At 31.8% G+C, this 26337-nt stretch overlaps 4 protein-coding genes across 6 annotated transcripts; 3 read left to right on the top strand and 1 right to left on the bottom strand.

The window, feature by feature from the left end:
• The first annotated feature begins 1264 nt into the window (after positions 1 to 1264).
• On the top strand, positions 1265 to 2907 carry LOC125212741 (transcription factor TCP17-like). Its single transcript, XM_048112983.1, has 2 exons — positions 1265 to 1605; positions 1847 to 2907. The coding sequence occupies exon 2, from the start codon at positions 1886 to 1888 to the stop codon at positions 2720 to 2722; it is 837 nt and encodes a 278-aa protein (XP_047968940.1). The 5' UTR covers positions 1265 to 1605; positions 1847 to 1885; the 3' UTR covers positions 2723 to 2907.
• A 5249-nt stretch (positions 2908 to 8156) lies between these two features.
• Positions 8157 to 10310, top strand: LOC125210962 (probable RNA-binding protein EIF1AD). 3 transcript variants are annotated; one of them, XM_048110613.1, is made up of 3 exons: positions 8157 to 8288; positions 9616 to 9742; positions 9820 to 10310. In XM_048110613.1, the coding sequence occupies exons 2-3, from the start codon at positions 9629 to 9631 to the stop codon at positions 10210 to 10212; spliced, it is 507 nt and encodes a 168-aa protein (XP_047966570.1). In that variant the 5' UTR covers positions 8157 to 8288; positions 9616 to 9628; the 3' UTR covers positions 10213 to 10310. The 3 variants fall into 3 exon arrangements, with proteins under 3 accessions (XP_047966570.1, XP_047966571.1, XP_047966569.1); XM_048110614.1 differs by having other exon boundaries at positions 8161 to 8288; positions 9621 to 9742; XM_048110612.1 differs by having other exon boundaries at positions 8168 to 8288; positions 9589 to 9742.
• LOC125210963 lies at positions 10288 to 10895 on the bottom strand. The gene is made up of 2 exons (XM_048110616.1): positions 10747 to 10895; positions 10288 to 10679 (listed from the first exon to the last, which is right to left on the bottom strand). The coding sequence occupies exons 1-2, from the start codon at positions 10834 to 10836 to the stop codon at positions 10308 to 10310; spliced, it is 462 nt and encodes a 153-aa protein (XP_047966573.1). The 5' UTR covers positions 10837 to 10895; the 3' UTR covers positions 10288 to 10307.
• Positions 10896 to 17581: 6686 nt separating this feature from the next.
• Positions 17582 to 25407, top strand: LOC125211846 (truncated transcription factor CAULIFLOWER A-like). Its single transcript, XM_048111786.1, has 8 exons — positions 17582 to 17848; positions 19848 to 19926; positions 20519 to 20583; positions 20695 to 20794; positions 22253 to 22294; positions 23046 to 23087; positions 23469 to 23602; positions 25047 to 25407. The coding sequence occupies exons 1-8, from the start codon at positions 17664 to 17666 to the stop codon at positions 25165 to 25167; spliced, it is 768 nt and encodes a 255-aa protein (XP_047967743.1). The 5' UTR covers positions 17582 to 17663; the 3' UTR covers positions 25168 to 25407.
• Positions 25408 to 26337: the final 930 nt, after the last annotated feature.

Raw genomic sequence — 26337 nt, 5'->3', positions numbered from 1 at the left:
TCCTCTGAGAAATAATCAGAAGCTTTAAAGAACCTCCCATAAAATTGGTCCCTCCTCTACTATACTTGTACATCAATAATCTCATCCACCACATCATCTTTCAATGACTCATCTATACCTATTTATTCATTCATTTCTTTAATTTATTGAAGGGGATTAATCAATTATCTTGATAAGCCCTCATGATCATACACTAAAATTGATTGAACCATTCCCTAACTCTCATATACCAATAAAATACATAGCCAGCATATATATATATATATACATATATATATATATATATATATATATTATATATATATAGGGTTTTGATCTATGAAGACCAGATTTAAATACAGAAACGCAGAACACGGTCATACGTAAGGCATTTTTAGGTCATAGTTAGTTTATTTTTAAGTCATGCTAGCAAAGCATGACCTAAAATGATCTTAACATGACATAAATCCAAATATTATAATATGACCTAAAACTACTTAATTATGACCTTCCGTGTTTTGGATTAATTATTGACCATTAGATCATCTAATCCTAGGGCCAAGATTTGGGCTGCATTTCTGGATTTAAATGCATTCTTATTTTGATCATCTCCCTGTATATATATATATGCATCTCCCTCTTTCCTATTCCCCACCCAAAGATTATTAATTAGGGGGACATTTAAGTGTATATGTTTGTTAATTAAGATACCTTGTCACTTCACAGTATATCTACTTCGATTTGTCTCGATGTGATCCAAACGGGTATTTATATATAAATGTTGGTTTATCAAGAATACTCAAGAAAAAAACACTTTGAATTGTTGATTAATCACCATTCACCAATGATGATTGTTAAATCCTTGTCTTTGTTTCTATCTCATCGCACCCCTTTTTCGTTATGCGAGATTTGAAAATTATCCTCTACACCTCAGTGTAGGTCTTCGGTAATCTAAATTTCTCACTATGAAAATAGAAGGCATGTCGATTCTTCTAGAAAGGATGCGGAATATATCATCAAATATCTCCGGATTTGAAAATTGAGATATGCTAAAGCTACACTTTGATTTTTGTGATCTACAATATGATGTATAAAGAAGTCTCTCTCTCTGATTGGAATGTATAATACATTCCATTCAAGCTAAAAAATATCACAGCTGATAAAGCTAGTTGTAGTTGGCAATAAAGCAATTGGTGTTAGCTAGATTGGTCCCATTTAATTTGATGATGCAAGTTTAAAAGTCCATCAATACCAAAGAATCATTAATTATCAGCAGCATGAAAGTATAAGTCATTGAAATTATTTTTTTTCCCACATTATTATTATTTCTTACAACCTAATATCTTAGGTTATTACCAGATTTTATGTGTCGTTATGCACCCACGCCACATGGTTGCAATTGCACCATACCTTTATCTTTTCTGCAACATGGACTGGTGAAATATTCCATCACCATCGTCGTCGTCATCGTCATCTTCCCTCTCTCTGCCTAAATCCCCAACCAAAATTTTTCCTTCAAAATATAGGGTTTTTCCTCTTCAAGAATATTGAGCTGAGACAGTTTCTGCAACTCACAAAGAAAGCAAATTTTTAGTTTCTTGATCATCCACTAGATGATGAAAAAAGGTGAGTTCTTCAATTTAATTTTTAATTTTTTGAAATTCTTCTATTTCTTTCAAAATTGTGACTATATTTGTCACATAACACATAGTATATGTCCATCACTTCCAAGAATTAGCTTTTTTTTTTCTTGTTTCATTTCAAAGAAAAGAAAATGACCTAAAAAACTTTCCTCTTACAAATTTTTGAAAACCTAATTTGATGTTTCTGGCTTGCTGACACGATCTGCTGAGATTCTACCCTGCAGGGGAATGACGGACAACGCCATCGTCGTCGGCATCCAAGCATGAATTCCAACTCCGGAGAGAGAGATCCGACTCCGAGGGTGAAGCAAGAAGGGACAACGAGATCGCGGTGGTCGTCGACCCACAAAAACCCCCGAATAGTGCGCGTCTCGCGCGCCTTCGGGGGAAAAGACCGGCACAGCAAGGTGTGCACGGTCCGGGGGCTGAGAGACCGGCGCATCCGCCTCTCTGTCCCCACGGCCGTCCAGCTCTACGAACTCCAAGACAAGCTCGGCCTCAGCCAGCCGAGCAAGGTCGTCGACTGGCTCATCGACGCCACGAAATCCGACATCGAAAAACTCCCCCCTCTCCCCTCCATCCCAGGAATCTTCCCTAACCCTAATCAAGAATTCCCACCCCAAGCCTCATCCCTCTCCCAATTCCTAGCTTCGAAGCAAGGGGTGATCAAAATTGACAATGAGAGAGAGAAGGAGAAGTGGATTGAGCAAGAGAATCATACCCAAAATGAGGGTTTTGGGGGATTTGTGGCACAGAATCTTTTCCCATTAGGACAAGTGAATCAAAACCCTCAATCCCAATTTTTTCAAAACCCTTATTTCCATTGGGATCAAATCTCCCAATTTGGACCTAATTACATCAATCCTTTGCCAAATCAAGAAGATCATCAATCATCATCACATCACAACATGATCATCAATAATCCTTCAAACACTCATCTCTATTTCAACATCCCCCATTTCCCTTCCTACTTGCCTCCTTCAATGGAGCCGAATCCCGGCTTCTCGACGGCCCTCCACCTCACGAGGCCCTTCGCCTTCAAGCCGGCTACTCAGCCGCACCATGGTGAAGCCGGGAGATCGGAGACGAAAGAGGGCTGATTATATAAGCAAATACATACACACAATTGGGAAGGAAATGGGATTCTTGCAGCTATACAAATGCTACATATACAGTAAGGAATATGATTAAATTTTCTGCCTTTTTATATGTTTTTTTTGTTTTGTTTTCTGATTTTGCAAGAGATATACATTTATACTTGGAATTAATGTGTGATTAAATACTACACCTGTATGTACTTGTTAAATGTCACATTTGTCAGGGTTTAATTTTGATTGATGTAATCAATAATTGAGGTTGGATCTGTTCTCTTGAATTTACATTAGAGATATATGGAATTATTTTTGAGGTGTAATTTTCTCTTACTATTTTTTTATTTACATCCTCCTTCATAGTTCATAGTCTTAATTACCTGACATTAATCTAGACGATGATGCGCAATTTAGTTGGTAATACGCTTCCATTTCAGCCAATTTTAGGCTGGGTTCTACTCACTACGGTCACAGGGCTATAAGAAGACATTATTGATCATTTTCATTTTAAAATAAACTGAAATTAATATAGGGAATTAAAGTATGTTGTATAATGTATTATGGCTAGCTAGCTTTATATGGAGTTATTAGTTAATTTAATTTGCATGACATTTCTCCTTTTTTACTTCTCTGTACTTGCAAAGATCAGATAAGTGTTGGTAGTTTGATTCAACATATTAGTTGTTGCTTATAATTATGGTTTCACATTTTTTAATGTGAAGTGCATATATATATCAAGTTTTTTTTTGAGAGGTTGAAATTAAGTTCTTACTACATAATATGCCTTATTTTATATTAGTAATTAATTAAGATTCATTGCTTGTATATAATAAGCTGAAAGTGTCTATAGAAACAATGAGGTATATTTTTGTACATATCCTTAGATATATAATATATTGTATGCAAGATTATTATAGTAGCATTTCGTGTATTAAAACAGGGTACTGAGCTCTTTCTGCTTCTACTTTAAAGGTCAATAGTAGTTTTTCATTCAAAAAATGCAGTTGAAATTACTAAAGTATTACTATTACTAGTAATTAGGAAAATGAAATTGAGGTTGAACATTGAATGTTTGAATGATATGAATTCCACATGCATGGTGAAGATAGGGTAACATGAATTTGTTTACTGTTGCACTAGCTGTGACTGTTGTTGGCTTGTCAGAAATGCAGCTTTTAATTATCAGTTGCCAATAATATTGGGAACAAACATGAATTTCTTGTCTTCATCAATTAAATATTATGGATATCAACAAATACTGCAACAAAATGTTGATATTCAAAAAGTATTTTTTCTGTTTACTGCATGCATTCAGACTTTGGTTAATTGCATGTGATGCTGCTGCTGCAATGGCAATATGTCTTTGGTAGTAGTATTAATTGTTCAAATAATTTAACCATTTAAAATTAACTCAAAAATTATTGTTATTTATTCAAAATTAATTTGTGGGTTTTGTAACATGAAATTTGATCTTAATATCTGCAATTGAAGAAATAATATAATGACAATAATTGAATGCAATCTCCATGTCATATCAATATACAAGACAAATTGTATATATACCAATAAAAAGAGAAGTGAAGAGCAACTAACAGTGTCCCATGCAATGTATTTATGTTTGATGTCAATGATATCGACTAGAGCAAGAAAAAAGACAGAATGGAAGTTCAGAAAATCTGTTTTTCCTCACTCATTTTTAAATTATTTTTGAGATCATGTGACAGTGGCATTTCTCTTTCTTTGACAAGTGTTTTAATTTGTTCATATTTCTTTGTGCCCTTTTTATTTTTTACTTTCTTATTACTCCATATAATTAATAACATTAAAAATATAATAAAATTATGAGATCGCATTATTGCTTGCCACACAGTTATTTTACATAAAAATAAAAGTTACAAATAATTTTAATTAATGTTCAATTAGTTTTACAGATTTATCCCACTCGGGATTATGACTAATATTTTTAGCTCATTCTTTTCACTAAAATTATTTAGATAAACTATTATTGTAGTAGTTTAAAATCTAAAATTTTATATTTTACATCACAAAACTGAAATTTAGTTTTTTTTTCAAATTGTCAATTATATATATATTTTTTAAAAGTGTGTGGGCAATCATAATGTGGCTGATTAAGATAACTCCAAAAATAAGATGAAAATGGATGTTTCAAAAATAAATTAACAATGAAAAAAGAAGGGGTATTGTTTATTAGCAAAATGATATACTCCTATAATAAATGGATTACTTTTAACATGTTTTACTCAAACATGGATGTTTATGGAAAATTTTTAAGCTCAGTATTATAAGCAATATGACATTAATTATTGTTGAAGCTAATTCAAACTATGAAAACCCTATTTGGGTAAAGTTAATAAAACTTAGTAGCTACCTATATACCAATAATAGACATGCACGTACAAATTTATTTAGTAATAGCATAATTAGCCTTAATTAAGGTCGACGGTTAAAATGTACAACACCAATGTGAAACCCTAGAAAGTATGTCAAGCTAGCCAAAAAAGAAGCATATAGTCTAGAGATAGAGAGAGAATCAAATAATTTCTGTAAGAAAGTTTTTGATGAAAAGGAAATAAGATAATAAAGTGATAAGAGTGTGACTGCATTAATATTGGTATGTTATCACAAGATCCAAGAATATTTAAAGAATTGTACAGTCACAACTTGTGGCTCACCAAGCATACTTTATTAGTGGACCTATTTCATCCTAACAATATTTATTTCTATAAATGCATTACACTATGCAATATACATATGGTTAAAATAAATTTATGAAATAATTATTAGTACTTTTATTTAGATCACGAAGACAGCGTTCATTGTTCGGGTCATTTAGGTGGTAAAATTTCAATTTTGAATTTGTCATTTTTACTAGCAATTGATTACACTATTAAACTTAATTTACAACTTTCAAATTATTAAAAAAATGCTGCTATTAACATAAAAGAAACATTGTTTGTTGCGATTTTGTCTTTTAATTTGTTTATTTTGTGTTGCTCTTAATTGTGTCATTCTGTGTTTATTCTATATTGCTTAGATTGTCGCCATTTTTAGCGGACTCTGCTGGCTGATTCTCGACTTTGAGTATTTTTACACTCATAAAAAATATACTACAAAATCATTAATACTCCTACTATTTTATAAAAAATATATATATCATATTCAACCAGCTTGGTGGAAACCACTTATTTAATTATAACCAAACCCTAAACACATACTATATAAAGTATTCTTATAGTCATTGGAATATACATATGATGACTTTCATTTCGTTTTGTCATTTATGCATATGCGAACTTCCAAGATGTTGCTATCTTGATTGCTCTTGTCATCTTCGAATTGAAGTCAGCTTACTCATAGTAATAAAAATTTTAAGCTTTATGCATGTATATACTAGTCTACTACAATGTTACTGTATCATTATTTTTTGGGGGAATAATATATTTGCATATATGAGAAAGTGTTTTGGGTGGCTTGGGTTTCAAATTGTGGATTTCATAACCATTTTTGGAAGAATAATCAATACTTGGTTATTAGATAAGCTTATTATATGTGCATTGAACCTTGAAAAAAAAAAAGAATTGAAATCCTATCAATTTAAGTAGTTTATTACAACTTTGTCACAATAAGTATCAAATTTTTAACGTTTAACCATCCCAAAACTTTAATAGCTAATTATTTAACTTTGCTTTAAAAATTAGCATCTTATAAATGGTAAATTAAGCCATCTTGTAGTGTAAAGCATTTTTAAATAAACTTATTAACTAACTTAAGAGGGATTTCCTTGAGCTTATAATAGACGATATACCTAATTTAGTATTTTTCATCCTTATTATTATCATCAACTTTGGGTATTTTTTTAAAGGGAATCCATAATGATTTCTATTTACTCCATGGTGATTCGAATCCTGGTGAAGGTGAAGCTTATGACCAATTAAACTGCACTTCATCATCTTATCGGTAGTTTCTCGGTAATTAACGACGAAGTAATATCCAGTCTTCAATTTTAATTTTTTTGTTTTTTAAAGTGAAATACGTTGTAAATGTGCATAAATGATAATCACATGCGAGCTGCTACTGCATGCTTTAAAAAGTTTTATTGGGATTGATTAATCTAGCTAGGTGGGGAAAACCCTAGCTATTTCACTCTAAAAAGCTGATGTCTCTATTTATTGCTATTTTGTTATGTTTCATTGCTATCTTAATTTCTTTCATCCATTTCATAAACAAAAATCATGTCAAACTACTAAATCATATTATAACGTACTGTTTTTTGAAGACATATATAGTTAATTTAAAATCAGTCGACTAATCAAATCATCTTCTTCATTTTTACAAAGACTAAATCATCATATCTATGTTTGTGTTAAAGAGAGTCAATGAGCATGCTTAGAAGACTGTCATCATCTTTATATAACTGCCACTTGAAGTATTTTCAGTCTCATCGACTCATTCCCATCACCATATAATATCATTTATTCTTTTGTCATCTTGCTTTTATAAGTATTCAGGTTGAATTAATGCATGCGTCGATTCAGGATTTATGATTTGGGGTGTGATAAATAATTACATAATCGGTCAGCAATGACACAATGCAGCAACAACAACAACAGTGTGAGTATCAGCTTTCTTTTTCTTTTATTGAATTAATTATATTACTATTGTTCTTTGTTTCATTTCTTCTGAATAAGTTGTGGAAGTGTAAATAAATAGACTATGGATTATGGATATCGATGATAGGTTGTGAAAGTGTGAATGAATGAGGTATAAAGTATGAATACTTGATAATGAACTTTTAGATTAAAACTTAAGACACATGATTTGATTTATAATAAATAATTTGTAATATAAAACACTCAAAAAGACATCGATGTACTATACCTTTGTTCCTACGTAGATCCGCGACTGATTCCACCTCTCTAACTATATGTATTAAACCAAATTTCATACATAAACTAGTTTTCGAAATAATAACACCAATAATCTTAACATAATACACATTAATCTATATTTTTTTATTGTACATTACTTTTGAAGTTTTTGCAATTAAAATACTCACTTTCTATTTATTTTTTCAAAAAAAAACTCCAAATTAAACCCATAAAATTCTATTAGGACATCCGCAACGGGGAAAAACGAATGGATCGGGTGTACGGGATACTATATGTTGGCGTTTCGGAGGGTGTGCCGATCCGGGAGCCGTGGGATGAACCGCTGCCGCTGCGGATGGTCTTATATTTCTAAAATCCTTTAATAATGAAAATAAGGGGAAAATTCGTTGGGCCCAATTATTCAATCAAACGATCATTTTGGGCCCATTAAAAAGTGATTTTGGGCCCATTTATTCATTCAAAAAAAAGATTATTGGGCCCGAGTGAGAACATTACTATAAAAAGGAATTTTGTAAACAGAGTTTCAGACTCTTCTCCTCTCTTAATTCCAGCGAAGTCAGCCGTCCAACGCCCCCCGCCGCCGCAGCCCTCGCCGCATCTTTTCTCACTTTCGCAATACTCAGCTCGACATTCATCGGCTTAATTTAATTTCTCTTTCCCAAAAGGTGTGTGTAATTTTCACCAACACGAGCACTAGTTTTGGCTTCTCAAATTCGTTCACTTTCCCGATCGTTCTTATTGAATTGTGCAAAATGAAGCTAATTCACGAGAATATGTTTCTGATTTATGAATAAATGCAGTTGATTGTTTTAATTTGGCCTTTTTAGAGCTAGTTTTATATAATTACTAGCGTTATTTGGTATTTGTAGCAGGCATTGACTGATTAATCTGTTTTAAAATGCTTGAGAACTTTCAATCTACATTTTGAATTAGGTCGTTTATTGGCTGTGAACATTCCAGCTCTTATACTGATGTTGAGGATTAGCATCTTCTGTTGTCAAATTATGAGTTCTTATTCACAATTACTAGTTCTAGAAAACGAATTTGTTTGTATGAGATAACATCAATGGGAATATGTTACAATTAGTATCTCTAAATGTTAAGAGACTATTTTTTATGGACGTATCAAAATGTCAAAAAAAAGTAAATAGCATAATGTTTAGTATCCTCGTGTAGAGATTTATATTTGTTGCTGCTATGCTGTTTTAGCAAGTTAGTAATACTGATGTTGAGGATTAGCATCTCTGCTAGTAGGTCTTTTCTTATGTTGTCAAATTATGAGTTCTTAATATTCACAATTACTAGTTCTAGAAAACGAGTTTGCTGGTATGAGATAGCATCGATTACTCCCTCCGTCATCAAAAATTCGTATATTGAATGTACAAATTAGTATCTATAAATTGAAAGAGACTAATTTTTGTGGATAGTATCAAAATGTCAAATTCTGATCAGTATCCTCATGTAGAGATTTATTTTTGTTGATGCTATGCTGTCACATCCAACATTTGTAGATGAAGAAGGGAATTGAAATGCTGTGATCTGACTTCCCTAGTAGTAAAGCTTGGTTTACCTACATATTCCTAGCATATAATTTATAGCTTTATTTATCTGTCTTTCATGGTTCTAATTTGTTTGAGTCTTGTGCCATCCAATTTTATTGAAGGGATTCGGTTTATGTTCTAATTATTCCATAACATGCTGGAATTGGCTGACTCTTCTGATCTTAGCTTTTGTTGATTGAGCTGAACACTATTCGACGATTTATTATGTTTTCAGCTGCGTGGTGGAAATCTGTCTTGACTATTGATTTTTTTGCTGATTCTATGGTGCAACATTAGGTGCTGGGCTGTCATTTTCTTCTTGGTTGTGCATCTCAATGTTTAATCTGTGTTTCTCACTGCTATGAATTTGCTCTAAGATGAATTAGATGATTGTGGATATTTTGAATGATCCATCTGCATACAGATATTAACAAACTGAAATCTTGCGCAGCGTAGCTCAGAACATGAAAGGAGGGAGGAAGAATCTCAAGAGAGCAGTTGAGGAAGAGATGATGGCACTTCAACACGGGCAAAACATAATGCAGGTTGTCGATTTGAGGGGTTCTAATCTTATTGAGGTACAGATCTCTCTAATCCTGTCTTTATTTCTCATATTGAATGTTATTCATTATACTGATTAGCTCCATCCCCGAAGGTAATGGATGCAAAAGGGCAACATCTACTCGCAATATTCCCCGCGAAATTCCAGAAAAGCATGTGGATCAAACGAGGGAACTTTGTGGTTGTCGACGAAAGTGGGAGAGAGGAGGCCATCGAATCCGGTAGAAAGGTGGCCGGCATTCTCACTCAGGTGCTTTACCACGACCAAGTCCGCCTCCTCCAAAAAACACCCGAATGGCCTGAGATTTTCAAATCCTCGCCTCGGGAGACCTCAAAGCAGGACACCTCCAAAGAAGAAGAAGAAGAATGTTCGAGCGATGACGATGAAGGGCTTCCGCCTCTGGAAGCGAACACTAACAGAGTAAACCCTCTGCAGTTGCATTCGGATACCGAATCTACATCTCATGATTCTGATACTGAAGAATGATATTCTTGGATCATCCAAATTCTTTAATGAAACAACTTAATTATGTATGAATGTGGAATTTTTTGTCACATGAAATTGAATCTCAACTAGATTTCTCATTTCTGCAAAGTGGATACAAGATTTGATGCAGCAAAAGCAGCAGAGCCACCAACTATAGATACAAGAGCAACCGCAACCTGAAGGCCGATCTCCCACGGGTAGTCCTCCGGCACGAGGAACACGAACGCAGGTCCCGATGCCAACAACAACAGGCTCAGGTTGAGCAGTCCCGTTGCGGTCCCGGGGTCCGTGGCGGCCGAGAGCACCCCGAGCCCCTCCGCCTTCGAGAGGAGGCCGAGCCTCTCGATCGCCGACAGCGACAGCCCCGACTTCTCGGCCGCCGAGAGCAGCCCCGCCCTCTCCGCCTTGCTCAGGAGGCGCAGCTGCTCGACCCGCGTCAGCAGCTTCGGCTTCGACGCCACCGTGCCCTGCATTACTATCAAATTAGACCACACATCCAACACACATTATGTCAAACAAGAGAGAGAGAGAGACTTTTTTAGAGGTGACAGTTTTGGAAGCCATGGATTTGATGAGAAGAGGTGAATATGGTTTGGCAGAGGAAGCCATCGTCATCTTCATCATCGTCTATCTTTTTTTTTTCTCTCAACAAAATGAATCTTCACATTTATCAATTTCAGTGGTTCAAAATAATACAAATAAAATTTATTCCACGTGGCGTTATTTCATTCACTGCTTTCATATTTCTATCATCTTTGTAAAGAGTGGAAATCTGGGCTTTATTTAGTGGCGAGGTCCGATATATCCTGAAGGGCCCAGTCCGATATCATCCGATTCCATTTTATTTTTTTTAAATGCTTTTTTTTTACTATTTTATTCTTTTCTTGTACTGTCATTTTCAGCTTATAGTTTTCAACCTTTGCACCATCTATTAAAAATTGTAATATTACAATATAACGTAATTTTCGTCCATCTTTAATCAAATAATCAGGAGTTCGGTCTATGTTTTTAGGTATGGAACGTACGAAATACTCATAGAGTCCGCCAATGACTCTTGGTGTAATGAATAATTTGACAATTTAGAAGTTTTTTACAAAAATGAATATGCATAGAACAAATTATGTGTGCAAATAAGAGCATGCATTTTGGAAATGGGTCTATTTATATTCTTGTTCAAACTATGTGCTTTAATGCTAAAAGTATTTTTCTATTCTATCGTTGTTGAAGGATTGTTAAATTACTAAGTATGGAGTACATTATCCATTCATGTGTCATCCTAACAACTTATTTAAAGCAGGATGCATGATATATTGATATCTCCAAATGCAATAGAGAATATTATTTATATTTATAAAATCTAGAATATTTAATAGGAATAGTTTTGAAATATAAAAATGACATTTAATTATGTTTTCAGTTATTGAATGATTTAATATATAAAAATAGAACAGTGATGGATCTAAGCATGACCAAATACTTAATTTAAGATTCGTAAAATCTAATTGGTCGTTTAGTTATAGTATTTTCAAAACGATCATGGTATAGTTTGTGGGTCATTTTAAATTCTAAAATTTTGTGCTCACCCCACTTTTAACAAGTGAAAAATAGCTATATTTGAATTTTAAAAATATATCTAAAATTTAACTATAGCAAAAATTACTACTATGTGGGTGACACATATTTACTACGAGTAGTACAAATATAAATATATATATATCAGATACGTCAATCCTGATACGGTCAAATTGATTAAGACATTTTTATTCTTCTTTTTTATGAATATTTGTACTATTAAAACTGATAATTAGATTTCATTGAATTTATGACTCATTACTTTATCGAATTGCTACAAATCTACTTTTTTTTTTCTTTTTTTTTTCTCGTCGTCAGATGACACTATTAGCATATGTTTATATACAAATCACAATTAAATTACTACTATATTTAAGTAAATTGAGCATTGCATTATTTAGTTACTTTTATTATTTCTTGTAGCTTACTTTTAATTATTTCTTATTTATAATTTTCAATTAAATTAATTTATGTCACTTGTATGTTCTGATTGTGCAGCAAGGCTCGTGGTCAACGGCCTATAACGTCGATAGAGTGGGCCGATGCTTGATTGAGAGCATAGACTACTAACACACCGGTGCTCTAAATACCACCATTTTGGTGAGAAATACTCCTTCTGTCCCACTAGAAATGAAATGTTTTCCTTTTTGGGTTGTCCCATAAAAAATGAAATGTTTCTTAAAATAAAAATAATTTTATCTCTACTTTTCCTTCTCTCTTACTTTACTCTCTCTTCTTTAACTCACAAAACAACACTACATAAAATCTTGTGCCGAAAAGCAAACGTTTCATATTTATTGGGACGGAGGGAGTACAAATTAATCCAAATTTTAATATAGTTTTCCATTATAATTTTTAAATAATTATTTGCAAAAATTAGTATATACAGCTTGTTTGCTTTAATTGGAAAGAATGACCAACTATCTTATTGTACGTTATTACAAACCATGCAATTTAATTGTTTGTCACTTGTATATTTAGTGTGCAAACAAATGGTCAAAGCCACACACACAACACAATAATAACGACAAACAACGAAAATAGAAAGCGAAAGCTGCTTGGTTCAAACACCAAAACACGATCAAGATGTCATTCGAATTTAAGGTCATTCAAGTCGTCCGTAAGTTGTTTCCCCAAGAGGAAAATTCTAGCACTAATCTCTACGTCGAGAATGAAGACGTCAAGTTAATCGTTGCTTTATTGACCATATGGACTACGAGACGACATACAACATCGTTATCTACAACTTGTCAAACTTGCAGAATGAAAATCCCAACCAATTTGGGAAGCACGCCGTTGATTATATGGGTAAGCACGAAGAAGAGATGTTAGTATCAAAGTTGTAGCTGAAATTCATGTGTTCCATAGTCTCTCACTCTTTATTGTAAAATACACATCGATAATCTTTAATTCCAGAAATTTCAAAGCAATCTATTCTAGGTGAGTCCTCCTAGCAACACATTCTTGCCCACTGCTGAGATTTTCGTTATGGAAGTGTTAAATAACCTACAAAACAACACACTCAACTGCATTTTCCAAGTGTTTAACTCTATTTTTCTCTCTATGTGACCATACTCGACAAATTTAAAAATCACATTAACTTAGGAGGTGGGTCATCTTGAATAGTACATAGAGTATTATTTAAAATTTGATTGTTATTTTATCACAATCCTCTCTATATTCCCCAAATGAAAAAAAATTGTGACCTACATAGAAGAAATGTAAATGGTAAGTTGGTGACAGGCAAAGTGGGCCTAGAGTGCCCTCTCCAATTTGTACAAAAGCATTAAAATGCATGATTAAACCATATAAATTTTGCTACCAACATTAGCTAGGACAATAGAGATAACTGTCACATTACAATTGTGTAACGCATTAAAATAAATGTTGCAAATATTGAGCAGACAAATGATATGTCGACAACATAAAAAAAGTACACACTTTCACGTGAAATTTAGTCAATGGACCCAACACTATACGACTAAGAAAGGAAGGTGTCATCTAAATATATGATAACTAAATTGGTCACCCAATTAAATCCAAGTATCCAACCCATACTTTCTTCACTTTTCTTGTTTCAATTTTGTAATAGATTAAGTTGTTATAAAAAGTCATGAATTTTTTGCCTTGATTATCATTTTCGACATGCTGTGCAAATTATTGTGATCATTGTAACACCTTTTTGTGGAACTTTTAAGTGATATAGGCATGCTCAAATATTTTTGGTGATAAAAAATCGGATTCGGTTGGATAAATAAAGTATACTATGTCTATTTTGCAAAAAAGATAAATGTTAATTGCTAAACACATCAGACAACAACAAATACGACCAGAAAAAATGATAAGGTACAATTTAGTTGATAAGAGACTTCTCATCCACCAAATAGATCGAATTCGAGTCATCACAAAAGTAATTGTGGAATTACTATTATTAATCTTTAATGCAAACAAAGATGACCATAAAAGAAAGCACGGGAAGAAGAAGCGGAGAGGCACCCAGGATTGGACCACATTCACAGAGATCGGAAGTGGACCACATTCACAGAGAGTTGGGGTGGAGTTGGCGCAGGATGGGATCGTTCGACTCCTTCGACTCCACATGCATCAATTTATTTTCCTAACTTTCTCACCCCTTAATACTATGCTATCTTTTTGGATTTTTCTCACCAAACACATTTATGATTATAGTGACCTTTTAATTTCTATTTTTCGAATGAAATGAAAACAAATGCAATTGCAATCGACATATAAAGATCTATTTACGTGCTAGCATTTTTCGTGCCAAAATGTTGTGCCCAATATGAATATGGCAAATAGTCTATCCCAAAGTGCAACTTTGGTAGATACTACAAATAAACTACAAGCTACATAAACAGATTAATTAAAGAGATATTATGGTAATTAATCATCTCTCATTGATAGATAACCCACAAGTATCCTTTGGTTGACTTAATCTATTTACAGTTTCAAGACTAAATACTCTTATTTTATTAATTATAACAGTTTGTATTATAATGTATTGACGTATGTAAAATAAAATAGTTAGATTGTTAAGTCATCTGGATCAGCGTACTTAAAGGCCATGTTTGGTAGGGATGATAACTCATCTAGAGATAAAATTTTATGAATAAATATTTATTTTATAAAATTTCATCCCTAGATGAGTTATCACCCCTACCAAACATGCCAAAAGTTTATCCGTTCAACATGCCACAACCAATGGCTAAGTGTGCACTTCCTCTATGCCAATGCATGCTTAAGCACGCTGTGAAGGCAACCCATCGTGGCTGGCCACATTACATTTTTATTTTCCTTACTTGTTTAATTTCAAAAATCCAATTAGTTATGTTTTTTAATTCTAAAATTAAATTTCTATTTAATTTTTATTGTACTTTTCAAATATCTATTAATAATTGTGTATTTTTTTTGTTGTTTTCATTTTGTTCTTTTCAATTTTGAATTATGTAAGTTAGAGTTGTTTGAATGGAGTTATTGATTTATGTTTTATTCATCTAAGAAGATTATTTCATTTTATTGTTATTAATCGACCAAGGACAATAAATGTTAATCACCACAATGTAGGTGTTACAACTAATTACGGACTCATTATGTATAACTAAACTAGGACAGTCTATTTAACCAACTAACATTAAGGAATCATTAATATGTGATCTCACAACATAAATGAAAATTCCAAATGTATCTCATGAAGTTATAAATCTAATTTTCGTTGATTTCACATAAGCATTACAGTAGAAATCAGGATATAAAAATGCATCACGATTGTCAACTCTATTCAAGACAAAGACTCTAGTCCACGCGATCATCTCGATTTATAAACATCAAAATATCTTTAAAATATTTTTTCTAGCATCAAACCAATGTTGTTCTAATACCTAATACGTTTCATCACGATCTACAAAATAAATCAGAATATCCACATCGGTCGTATTCGGATTTTCACATTAGTGTTTGAGTACGAAGTCTGAAAGAAACTAAATTAGTCCAAGATCACAAGTCAATACGATGTATTTGTCGGTGGTACATGTATATACTTCAGCGTTCAATCCCAATAAATTATATCGAACTGCTAAACAATTATTGGATCTATTCATTTATATTCGTGATTACTTGTACAATATTTGTAACTCATGCCCAGAGATTTTTAATATTTATAATTCAACCTCAAAAATTTATTGATAATTAGTCCCTAAACCTAATGCTATAAAGCATTGCCGCAAAAGCTAATTAGTACGATCATTGAGACTTTTCGCGACTCTATTTTGAGTAGTAGTAGTATTTTTTTTCGCAATCTCTTAATTCACATTATTCTTCTCTGTCAAGTAAATTTCCCACAATCAAAATCGAAATAAATAGTCGTAATATAAAAATATATAGACAAATCAATATAGCAAAAAAATAAAGTCAGAGAAATATTTCTGCGACCGTACAGCGCTCACGTGGCCGCACCGTACGGAGACGAAGGTCGCATGAAATGGAAGTACGACACGTGGACCAAACGCACCTCCTCAGCCAATCAGAGCGAGACAGCAATTTCCTAAAACCACCTCCGGTTTTCGAAAACCGCTGTCGTCTACATCTGAGTACTGTTCTCTCATATATTCCAAAACACACCCAACACACACTAACCTATGCATATACATATACGTACAAATAAATGCTTCTCATAAAGGCACCCAGATACATACAGTAACAAGCAAGGTACATTCCCGTTAATTGAAGAGGAAAATTGCCTGAATAAATTGTGATTTTTCCTCAAATTTAATGGAAACTTCAAAAATCAGTAGGTCTAATTTGAATGGAATTGTATCTAATTTTAAATATTCAATGCAATTTTTGCTAGAGATTTTATCTTTTTTTTTCTACAAACATTGCAAGTAACTCAACAACGTTATCAATTGGAAACACGTACGACCTTAATCAACGGCATATTACAAATAGAAAACACTTCCATGGGAAAATTGAGTTAACTTAACCCTGTCTGTCCGTGAATACTTGTCCAACACTGACTAGGTTCAAATTTTAATACACATAGTGAAAAATATGATTAGAAAGTTAATGGTGTATAAATCTCGTTTTTAAATACTTATTCATGTGTAATAAAATGTGAGTGAATGAGTAATTAGGAAGGTAAGATCCACTAAACTAAATATGAGCGAATGAGTAATTAGGAAGGTAAATAAGACATTTTTTTTGAAAAATTAAATCGATCAAGCCACAAGAAGGCGAGTTGTGCATCACATAATAACACGTAAGTCACGAAAAAACAAGCAAAACAAATATGGGGAAAGACAACCATCTACGAACCTATCAAAATAAAAAATGAGACATATAATAACGGACATCTAAAAAAAAAAATACGAGACACATATTCACCGACAAAGGGAGTAAAAGTCATAGCTTACCCACTGATTATCAAAATTGCGAGACAAACCATAATTTGACCAAAATTCTTAATTTTTTTTGACAAATCTTCCTTATATAAACATACAAAAAATGTTCCTCACAAAAGGTACCGAGAGAGACACAGCAACAAACATCAAACAATTGCATCCTAATTTACACACATATATGTATATACTTCATGTAATTTTATAACTATAATATGGAGTAATTATACATGTATGTATATTAATATGTGGGCTTTTTTACTAAAATGAGTGAGGAAAAAAAATATGTGAGTGGTGGGGAGTGCGACAGAGCATGTACATGGAAACGGTAAAAACGAGAGCAACTCCTCATCATCATCATCTTCCCCATATATATACAACATCCACATACATAAACATAAGTAGGTCACGCTTTTTTCCCCTCTTTTCCTACACACACACATACACGCACTCGGGGTGAGAGAGAAAATGGGGAGAGGGAGAGTTCAGCTGAAGCGAATCGAGAACAAAATCAATCGCCAGGTCACCTTCTCCAAGCGCCGATCGGGATTGCTGAAGAAGGCGCATGAGATCTCCATCCTCTGCGACGCCGATGTCGGGTTAATCGTCTTCTCCACCAAGGGGAAGCTCTTCGAATACGCGACTGATTCGTGGTATGATTTTTTATTTTTTTTTTCCGATTTCTGCGATTTTCGATCGATTGTTTCGAGTTTTAGCTGCGTTTCTCTCTCACAAACACGTGTTTTCGATCGATTGTTTCAGTTTGTAGCTGATTTTGATTATCCTTTCTCTTTATGCAGTGTGTTTCTCTCTCACACACACATATTTTTCAAATTTTGGGGTTTTCGATCGATTGTTTGAGTTGTAGCTGATTTTGATTATCCTTTCTCTTTCTCTCTCACACACACATATTTTTGGAATTTTGGGGTTTTGGATCGATTGTTTGAGTTTTAGGTGCTTTTTTATGCTTGATTTCCTTTCTCTCTCACACACTTCTGGGGTTTTCGATCGATTGTTTAAGTTTCAGCTGTTTTTAACTGATTTTTAAATATATTTGAGTTTGTTTCCTTCCTGTTTATGAGGTTTCTCTCTCTCTCTCTCTCACACACACACACACATATATATTCTGTGGTTTTGGATTGATTGTTTGAGTTTCTTATGCAGTTTGTTTCTCACACAAATTTATATATATGTATGCAAATTTTATGTATCTAAAGGGAAAAAAATGCTGTGAATCATTATTCTGGCTACCTTCTTTTGCTGTTCTCTGTGTTTTGTTTGGTTTTGGAAGTTGATTTAGGATATAGATATATAATTGAAGGTTTTTTTGGAAGGTATCCAGAATAAAGTTTGTGTGTGTGTGTGTGTGTGTGTTTTTATGTAAGTACATATAATCAAATACTACTACTGAGTTTCTGATTGATACAAAGCAGACTGTATTTTCATGCAAAACTTTCATTTCATTTCATTTTTATTGTTTTTTGTGTCCTTTTTCTTTTACTCCTATATATTCATTTTTTTATATAACACACATTATTCCATCATAAAATTCAAGCTTTCTTTGGTTTATTGGTGTATATATTAGTAAAAATATTTGAAGGAATTTATGCCAAGCAAAACAAGTATAGATATTTATTTATCTTGGATTTGAGAAATTCAAAACAACAAATTTAACCATGTTTATTTTGCTTAATACATGGTTTTTTAAGAAAATGCACTTGAAGTTTACTACTAGCACTTGACTTCACTTAAGCTTTAAGAATGAATTTAATTATTTCTAAAATACTAAATTTATATGAATATTTGAGAAGGCATGTATACTAAATTATTTCTTTAATATAGAAATGTTTTAGGGCACTGTCCCCGATTGGAATTTTTATAATAATTAGCATGATATAATATTTTATATTTTTAAATTAAAAATTAGTTTATTGACTTTGTTTATTCCGGCAACAATCAAATATCCATATTTTTTTAGTTTAACTTGACTGTTTTTTTTGTTGCTCTTTTATACTCTTTCTTTGCCAAATTAGGTGAATTTGAATTTAGAATTACTTTCTGTAATGAACTAAAAACAAGTACAATATGAGTTTGAAATGTACATTTTTTACACTCAATACTTGCAATTTACTTTTTATGTTGGATTTTTTAAATATATTACTACTATTGTATAATGAATTGTTTATTGCTCGATAATAATTTGAAATTATAACGTGATTGTAATTACGTGGAATTACTACTAAGATATTATTATTAATATACTTTGAGTGAATATTTTAGTTTTAATTAGTTGTTATATACTACTCCTCTTGGTAGTAGTAAAATGGAAATCTTCTTTGTTGGATATATATTTGTCTGTATGAAATTGTTAATGAGTATTTATTTTATTACCTCACATTGAAAGAGATCTACTTGTAACTGCTATGTGTAAAGCTTTTATGATAATTATATAAATGCAATAAATATACATGAATGTGAAAGATGCTACTAGCTGTTAGTATTTTTTTTTTGTGGTGCACTATACTTAATAAAGTTGTGATTTAATTGCAAAAATTAATTTCATTTGCAAACAACTTATGTACTCCTATATTATTATTTAAAATAATTAAAATTTTGTCTCTAAATCCTAACTCTTGTTTTAATTGGCTGCAGCATGGAAAGGATCCTTGAAAGATATGAAAGATGTTCATATGCTGAAAGGCAGCTAAAAGAGCCCGACCTTGAATCACCGGTATGGATAAACCTAAATTATCATTTCATTATTGAGAAACAAAGTGTTACATTCTTAAAAATAGCATTATGTTTATGCATATATACTAGAATCACTTTCCTACAATCTATAAATTAAATTTAGTTTTTCATATTAATATTGTTATGATAAATATCTCATTTGTGCATCATTCATGAGCATTACTCTCGTTTAGTCCAAATTAAGTAACAACCATAAATCGATTCGTTCATTATACATATCTTTGTTGCATATTTTACATGAGTAGCATCCGTAAGCACCATTCTCAGTTTTACATTGGCACTGCTTGTTTTGTTTTATACATTTAGTTTAACTCAAATACCTTATAAATTGAAATTGCCGTTTTCAATTTTATTAATAACATAAAATTCCAGATTTATTTATTCACTTATTGGCAGTTATAGGTAAAATGAACATATTAATCTTTAAGTAATTTGTAAATAAAAAAATACATCTGTAAATAAAATAAATAATGCTAAAACATGAATTAAAATGGTCAAATAATGTGTGGATTATAACATTTCTTTATTTATAGTGTGACATATGGTATATAAATAAACTTTGATTTTGATAGGTAAGCTGGACTTTGGAGCATGCTAAGCTTAAGGGTAGGGTGGAGGTTCTGCAGAGAAACCAGAGGTGGGTCATAATATTAATACATATATATTGGTTAATTAATTTATAATGTTTAGTATTAATTTTACTATATAAACACAATCAATTTTATTGTATTTATTTAATTATTTGAAGGCATTATATGGGAGAAGATCTGGACTCTCTAAGCATGAAAGAGCTGCAAAACTTGGAACATCAACTTGATGTTTCTCTTAAACACATCCGTACTCGAAAGGTAAATTTTCAGCCTTTTTTGTTTCTAAAATTGAAAATTAAATTCATATCATATGATGAAAAATAAATATGATATTTCCAAGAAGGTAATAAAATTATGAAAGATAAATTGATGCTATATATTCCATATGTGTTTCTTGTTTGTAAATTGTAACCAAAACATTGAAATTTGCAAGTGATATTTGAGTACAAGGATACTTATTTATTTTCTAATATAATATATTAATATTTTATCAGATATATTGGAATATTGGCAATATTAGTCCATCATATGATAAAGATTATTAAATTATATACTGTATAATGTAAATTCTTAAACTTTCATTATAATATAGTGTTTAAGTTTATTTGATGGGATTGCGATGTTAATCACATATACCACTTACAAGCGTGTTGTGCAAATCTTATATAGATTAGAAAGAATAGTAAATAATGGGTATCTCTCTCAATTACAAGGATTATTTGTTTACTTTTATGATTAGTTTTAATAAATAAAATAGTATGGTAATTTTGGAATATCTCAAGGTATTTAATTGTAATTTTATTATTTGCATTAATTTTACTTAATTTATAGTATTTCATTAAGAATACATAAGTGAAAACTCTAATGAAGAAAATAAAATTATTCAATTATTTATTTGATTAAATGTGAAAAGTAGCTTCCCCTAGTAGCTAAATCATCAGCATGAAAATAAGTTATGTGAGAAATGAAAGAGGACATAAATAGTTCCCTTGGAAATTGGAAAAAGAACTATTAATACTGTATTTAAGACTTATAATATGGATTAAAATTAAATACTCCCTCCGTCCTAATAAATATGAAACATTTGGTTTTCGGCACAAGATTTTATGCGAGTGTTGTTTTGTGAGTTAATGAACAGAGAATAAAGTAAGAGAGGGAAAAGTAGAGAGAGTGATGTTTCCATTTTAGAAAACGTTTCATTTTTAGTGGGACAACCCAAAAAAGAAAACTTTGCATTTCTAATCGGACAGAGGGAGTATTTGACAGCAAAATTAGTCATATCAAATATGTCAAGAATGTATTTATGAGGTCAGGGTTATATGTCTAATCAAAGGTGTCAAGAATGGTTCTAAAAGTAAATGAAAAATCGAAAATAGGTTGCCACTTGTCAAAAATTCATTTTGCGTGCTCAAACACAAAGTCGGATCAGCCGCGTGCTTAGCGCGTAAGCACGCGAATGTATGCTTACTTATCACAAGCTCACAACCACTAAGCACACGACTATAGATATTTTTACTTTCACTTTAATTATTTATTTGATTTTCTCATGTTTTATTTGTTCCTCGTTTATTTATTTATAATTTTTACTTTTACTTTTTTTCATTTTAACTCACTAAATATCGACTTCTTTCATCTGCATTCATAGGAAGCGCCTTAAATAAGACAGGTCGGAGTATAATTTATTTATTATTATATGTTCTAAATTCTTACCTGCAGAACCAACTCATGAATGAGTCCATTTCAGAGCTCCAGAAAAAGGTAACAAACGAATCCCTCTTTATTAGTTAGAGATAAAAATCCATGCATGCTTTAATATTAAATGTTTCGATTTACATAATATAAGTACACAAAATTAATTCCTCAAGAAGGAATCTATTGAAATTTAAGAAAAAAATGCTGGTGTTAATTAATATTCCAAAGAAACTTATTCCACAAACTTTGAAAATGGTCTTAAAGTTCATAAATTTTAAGATTAGTGTCAATTTTCTATGGTAGGATGTCATTCTTTGGCAGCTCTACGCGCCTATTTTATACTGTTAGACACATATTATTCGATGTCGAATTCAAGAACTAGGGTGTCAATATAATGTCATTTCATGTATTTTCAAACTAAATCACATGTAGATTTCACGGCTGGCTAGTCATGTAAGTTCAAAATTTGCTGAAATTAATTGTAGCTCAAATTACTTTAGTTTTCATATCAAGTTACTTTAATTTTTCTAGATATATTTAGTAATGAAAATTGTCTCTAGCATTCATGTAGTACAATAAATGTTTCTTGCCAACCAACCCAGCTGCACTCATGTACATAAGAAAGTAAAACCACTCTTGACCAAAGAAATAGATTCAAATGTAGAAGTTTTGAGGTAAAAAGTTTAATTCAAGTTTCATTCTACAATACAAGAGTTTAATTAGTTTAAATGTCACATTCAATTTGACCAAAAGCTTGTACTATTATTTCTTCACATACAATCACATGATTCTCTGATGCAAACCTGCATTGTTTCAGGACAAGGCATTGCAGGAGCAAAACAACATCCTAGCCAAGAAGGTAATATTAGAACATACTATGGTTTAAGAATGTTGTGTTTCATGATTAAATAGTATAGTAATAGAATAAATTAGGAGATATAATAAATTATTCATGATTAAATAGTATAGTAATAGAATAAATTAGGAGATATAATAAATTAAAAGAGATTTAATATATTATTTGTTGTCATAATAAATGGAAATGACTCAAGTAATATAAGACAACCTAAAATGCAATACGACTCAAGTAACATGGCACGACGAGAGTAAGTTTTCGATATTTATTTGAAAAGAACACAAATTATGAAAAGAGCAAAATCCAGCTTATAAACCTAATGTATTGTATAGCTAGTCATTGTTTGTAGTGAAATTTAGCATTTTAGTTATTATGTATATACAGATAAAGGAGAGAGAAAAAGAGATGGCGGCGTCGGCAGCGGCCGCAACGACTGCGGCGATGGAGCAACAGCAAAACCATGACTTGAACGCTTCTGGTTTTGGTCAGTCACAGCATATGGGAACCTTGAACATCAGGTAAATTCAATAAATGTTGTATACTATAAAGTCTATAACTTTATTATTAAAAAAAATAAAATAAATAGGGTTGGTCTAAAATATGGTTGTCACATTGATGAGCAGTCTAGGGTTCGTACTATATTACACTAGATTTTGTTGGAACTTAGAGCTATACCTGGAAACGTACGGTCAGGTACTTTTTTGTTATATAAATTGGGAAAGGGAATCAAATGCAATAAAACATGATAAAAAGTTATAACTAAAAAATACTATTCGAAATTTATTCACAGAAGAGTGTAGATTATTTGGTTCTAAATATAGTTCCAAATTTTTTGATGAGTACAATAAACCTAGTTTTGAAATGGGCAAAATTTATACTCCCTCTGTTATTGAAATTTCACTTTATTTCCTTTTTGGTTTGTCCCTAAAAATTTGTTATCTTTCATTTTTATCATTTTTTTAGTAAAACTTATACTTCCTCCGTCTCTGAAAATTTGTCACCTATTTCCTTTTCCGCCCGTCCCTAAAAATTTGTTACCTTTCACTTTTACCATTTTTTGTAATGGACCTCATATTCTACTAACCCATTTCCATTCACATTTTATTATAAAACTAATATATAAAAGTAGGACCCACATGCCACTAACTTTTTCATCTCACTTTCTATTAAATTTCTTAAAACTCGTGTCGGGTCAAATGGTGACAAATTATGGGGGACGGAGGGAGTACTTCACTAACTCATTCACTCACAAACTAATACTTCCCCCCGTTCAATGGAAATATGTCATATTTTCTTTTTCGTCTATCCCATAGAAATAAGTCTATATCCAATTATGTCAACTTTTTTCTCTTTCTCTTTTACTTTATCATTTATGGGCTCCATCATTCATTACATAATTTCAACTAATTTTTCTCCTTTTCTATTACTTTATCAATTATACGTTAATACTCGTCTCGGTCTTGAATGGCCTATGACTCCCATGTCACTAACTTTTTTAACTCACTTTTTATTACATTTTTTAAAACTGGTGTCAGATTAATAGTAGTACCAAATTATTAAGAACGGATGATGTACTATTAAGTTTCACAAATATTAGGAGTGATCAGAATATCTGAAATGTGATCCGAACTAAACCGGATCGGATTTCAATTATGTACCCCCAACAAGAATGGTGATTAATAGAAGTAAAATTTCATCACTTGTGAATTTAAGAATGACCTTATATAAGTCAGTCAATATCGTAGGCTCCTAATTGTTACTATATGCTATTCTACTCATAGGCGGAGATAAGCAAAATCGGCCCGTTTTTTAAGAATCTTTTGATGCATTCAATTTTTGTCTAATACTCCATATTACTCAAATGATCCTATCAATTAACCAATCAATTAAAACAATTTTTTGAATAAATTTTAGAATATATAGCTCCTATCAATCTTTTTTCTCCGTCTGTTGTATGCACAGGAACGAGATTTACCCTATCGAAGGAGAAGACGGTGAAGCTAACGCAGGCACGACGTTACACCAAAATCAATTTTCGAATCCAATAATACCCTCGTGGATGCTACACCACATAGATGGATAAAATAAATATAGGTGATAAAATTACTTGCATCGATCCATCTTATTTATGTACTTTATAGTTTGGGTTAATTATAATCCTAGGCTAAACTAGGAAAACAAATGAGAGTGTTATTAATTAAATTACATGTATTTATTAAGGTCGATACCTTATTATATGTGTGGTATAATATGTGTATAGAATTGAATGGTTGAGAACTTAAGACGTGTGTGTAGAAATGTTTTTGATAAACTATTTGTTTCCTGTGGGCCCACTTAGTTAGTTTAATTTTGGAATATGTAAAATATCTTTGTACATTTGCAGCCTTATCCCAAAAAGGGTAAGAATTTAGAATAAAGCTTTGAAAAATTATCAATCATATAATTTGATACTACCTCTATCCCTGAAAATTTGATACATATTACCACTTCGGTTCGTTTCTGAAAATTTAATACACTTCACTTTTACCATTTTTGGTAGTGGACCTCATATTCCACTAACTCATTCCTACTCACATTTAATTATAAAACTAATACTTTGAAAGTAGGACCCATATCCCACCAACTTTTTCAACTCACTTTCCATTATATTTCTTAAAACCCGTGTCGGATCAAAGTGTAGCAAATTTTGGGGGATGGAGTAGTATAATTTAATAGTGGTATGATTTTTTCAATTCTCTTTGCTATGTCTGGCTAGAATTTTGAACATAACTTGGTGAAATTGATTTCTTGGTTGGAAATTTAGGGTTTAATTTGGTCTAGCCCGATGGGTTACACATTTTAATTATAACTGTTCCAGACTAAAAAGGAAAACGATAATTAAAATTTTCTATATATATATATATAGGTGCTTAAGAATTAATTATATTTCCTTTTTTTTAATTTGACACATTTTCTTATTCAACCTTATATTTTCATTTTCTATTTATAATTTGTGCTAGATTTATTTTTATTGTTTATTTTGTAAAGGATGTAAATGAGTATATATTATTTTTAAGAAATTAATCTTTACAATTAATAAATAAATATGATAATTTTAACTAACAGATTGTAGCCCGATTAGTCCACTGGGTTAACCCGAATGTTCGGATTGTAAAATTTTAACTTGATAAAATTTCAGCTCGATTAGCTCGTATTCCGCCAACATTCTAGACTTCATTTACATTACACACATGCAGAATTTGACAGTAAGTAA

Source organism: Salvia hispanica, chromosome 3 (genome assembly GCF_023119035.1).
Source record: "Salvia hispanica cultivar TCC Black 2014 chromosome 3, UniMelb_Shisp_WGS_1.0, whole genome shotgun sequence".
NCBI classification, from domain to species: domain Eukaryota; kingdom Viridiplantae; phylum Streptophyta; class Magnoliopsida; order Lamiales; family Lamiaceae; genus Salvia; species Salvia hispanica.
This window is presented reverse-complemented; position numbering and strand designations above follow the sequence as displayed.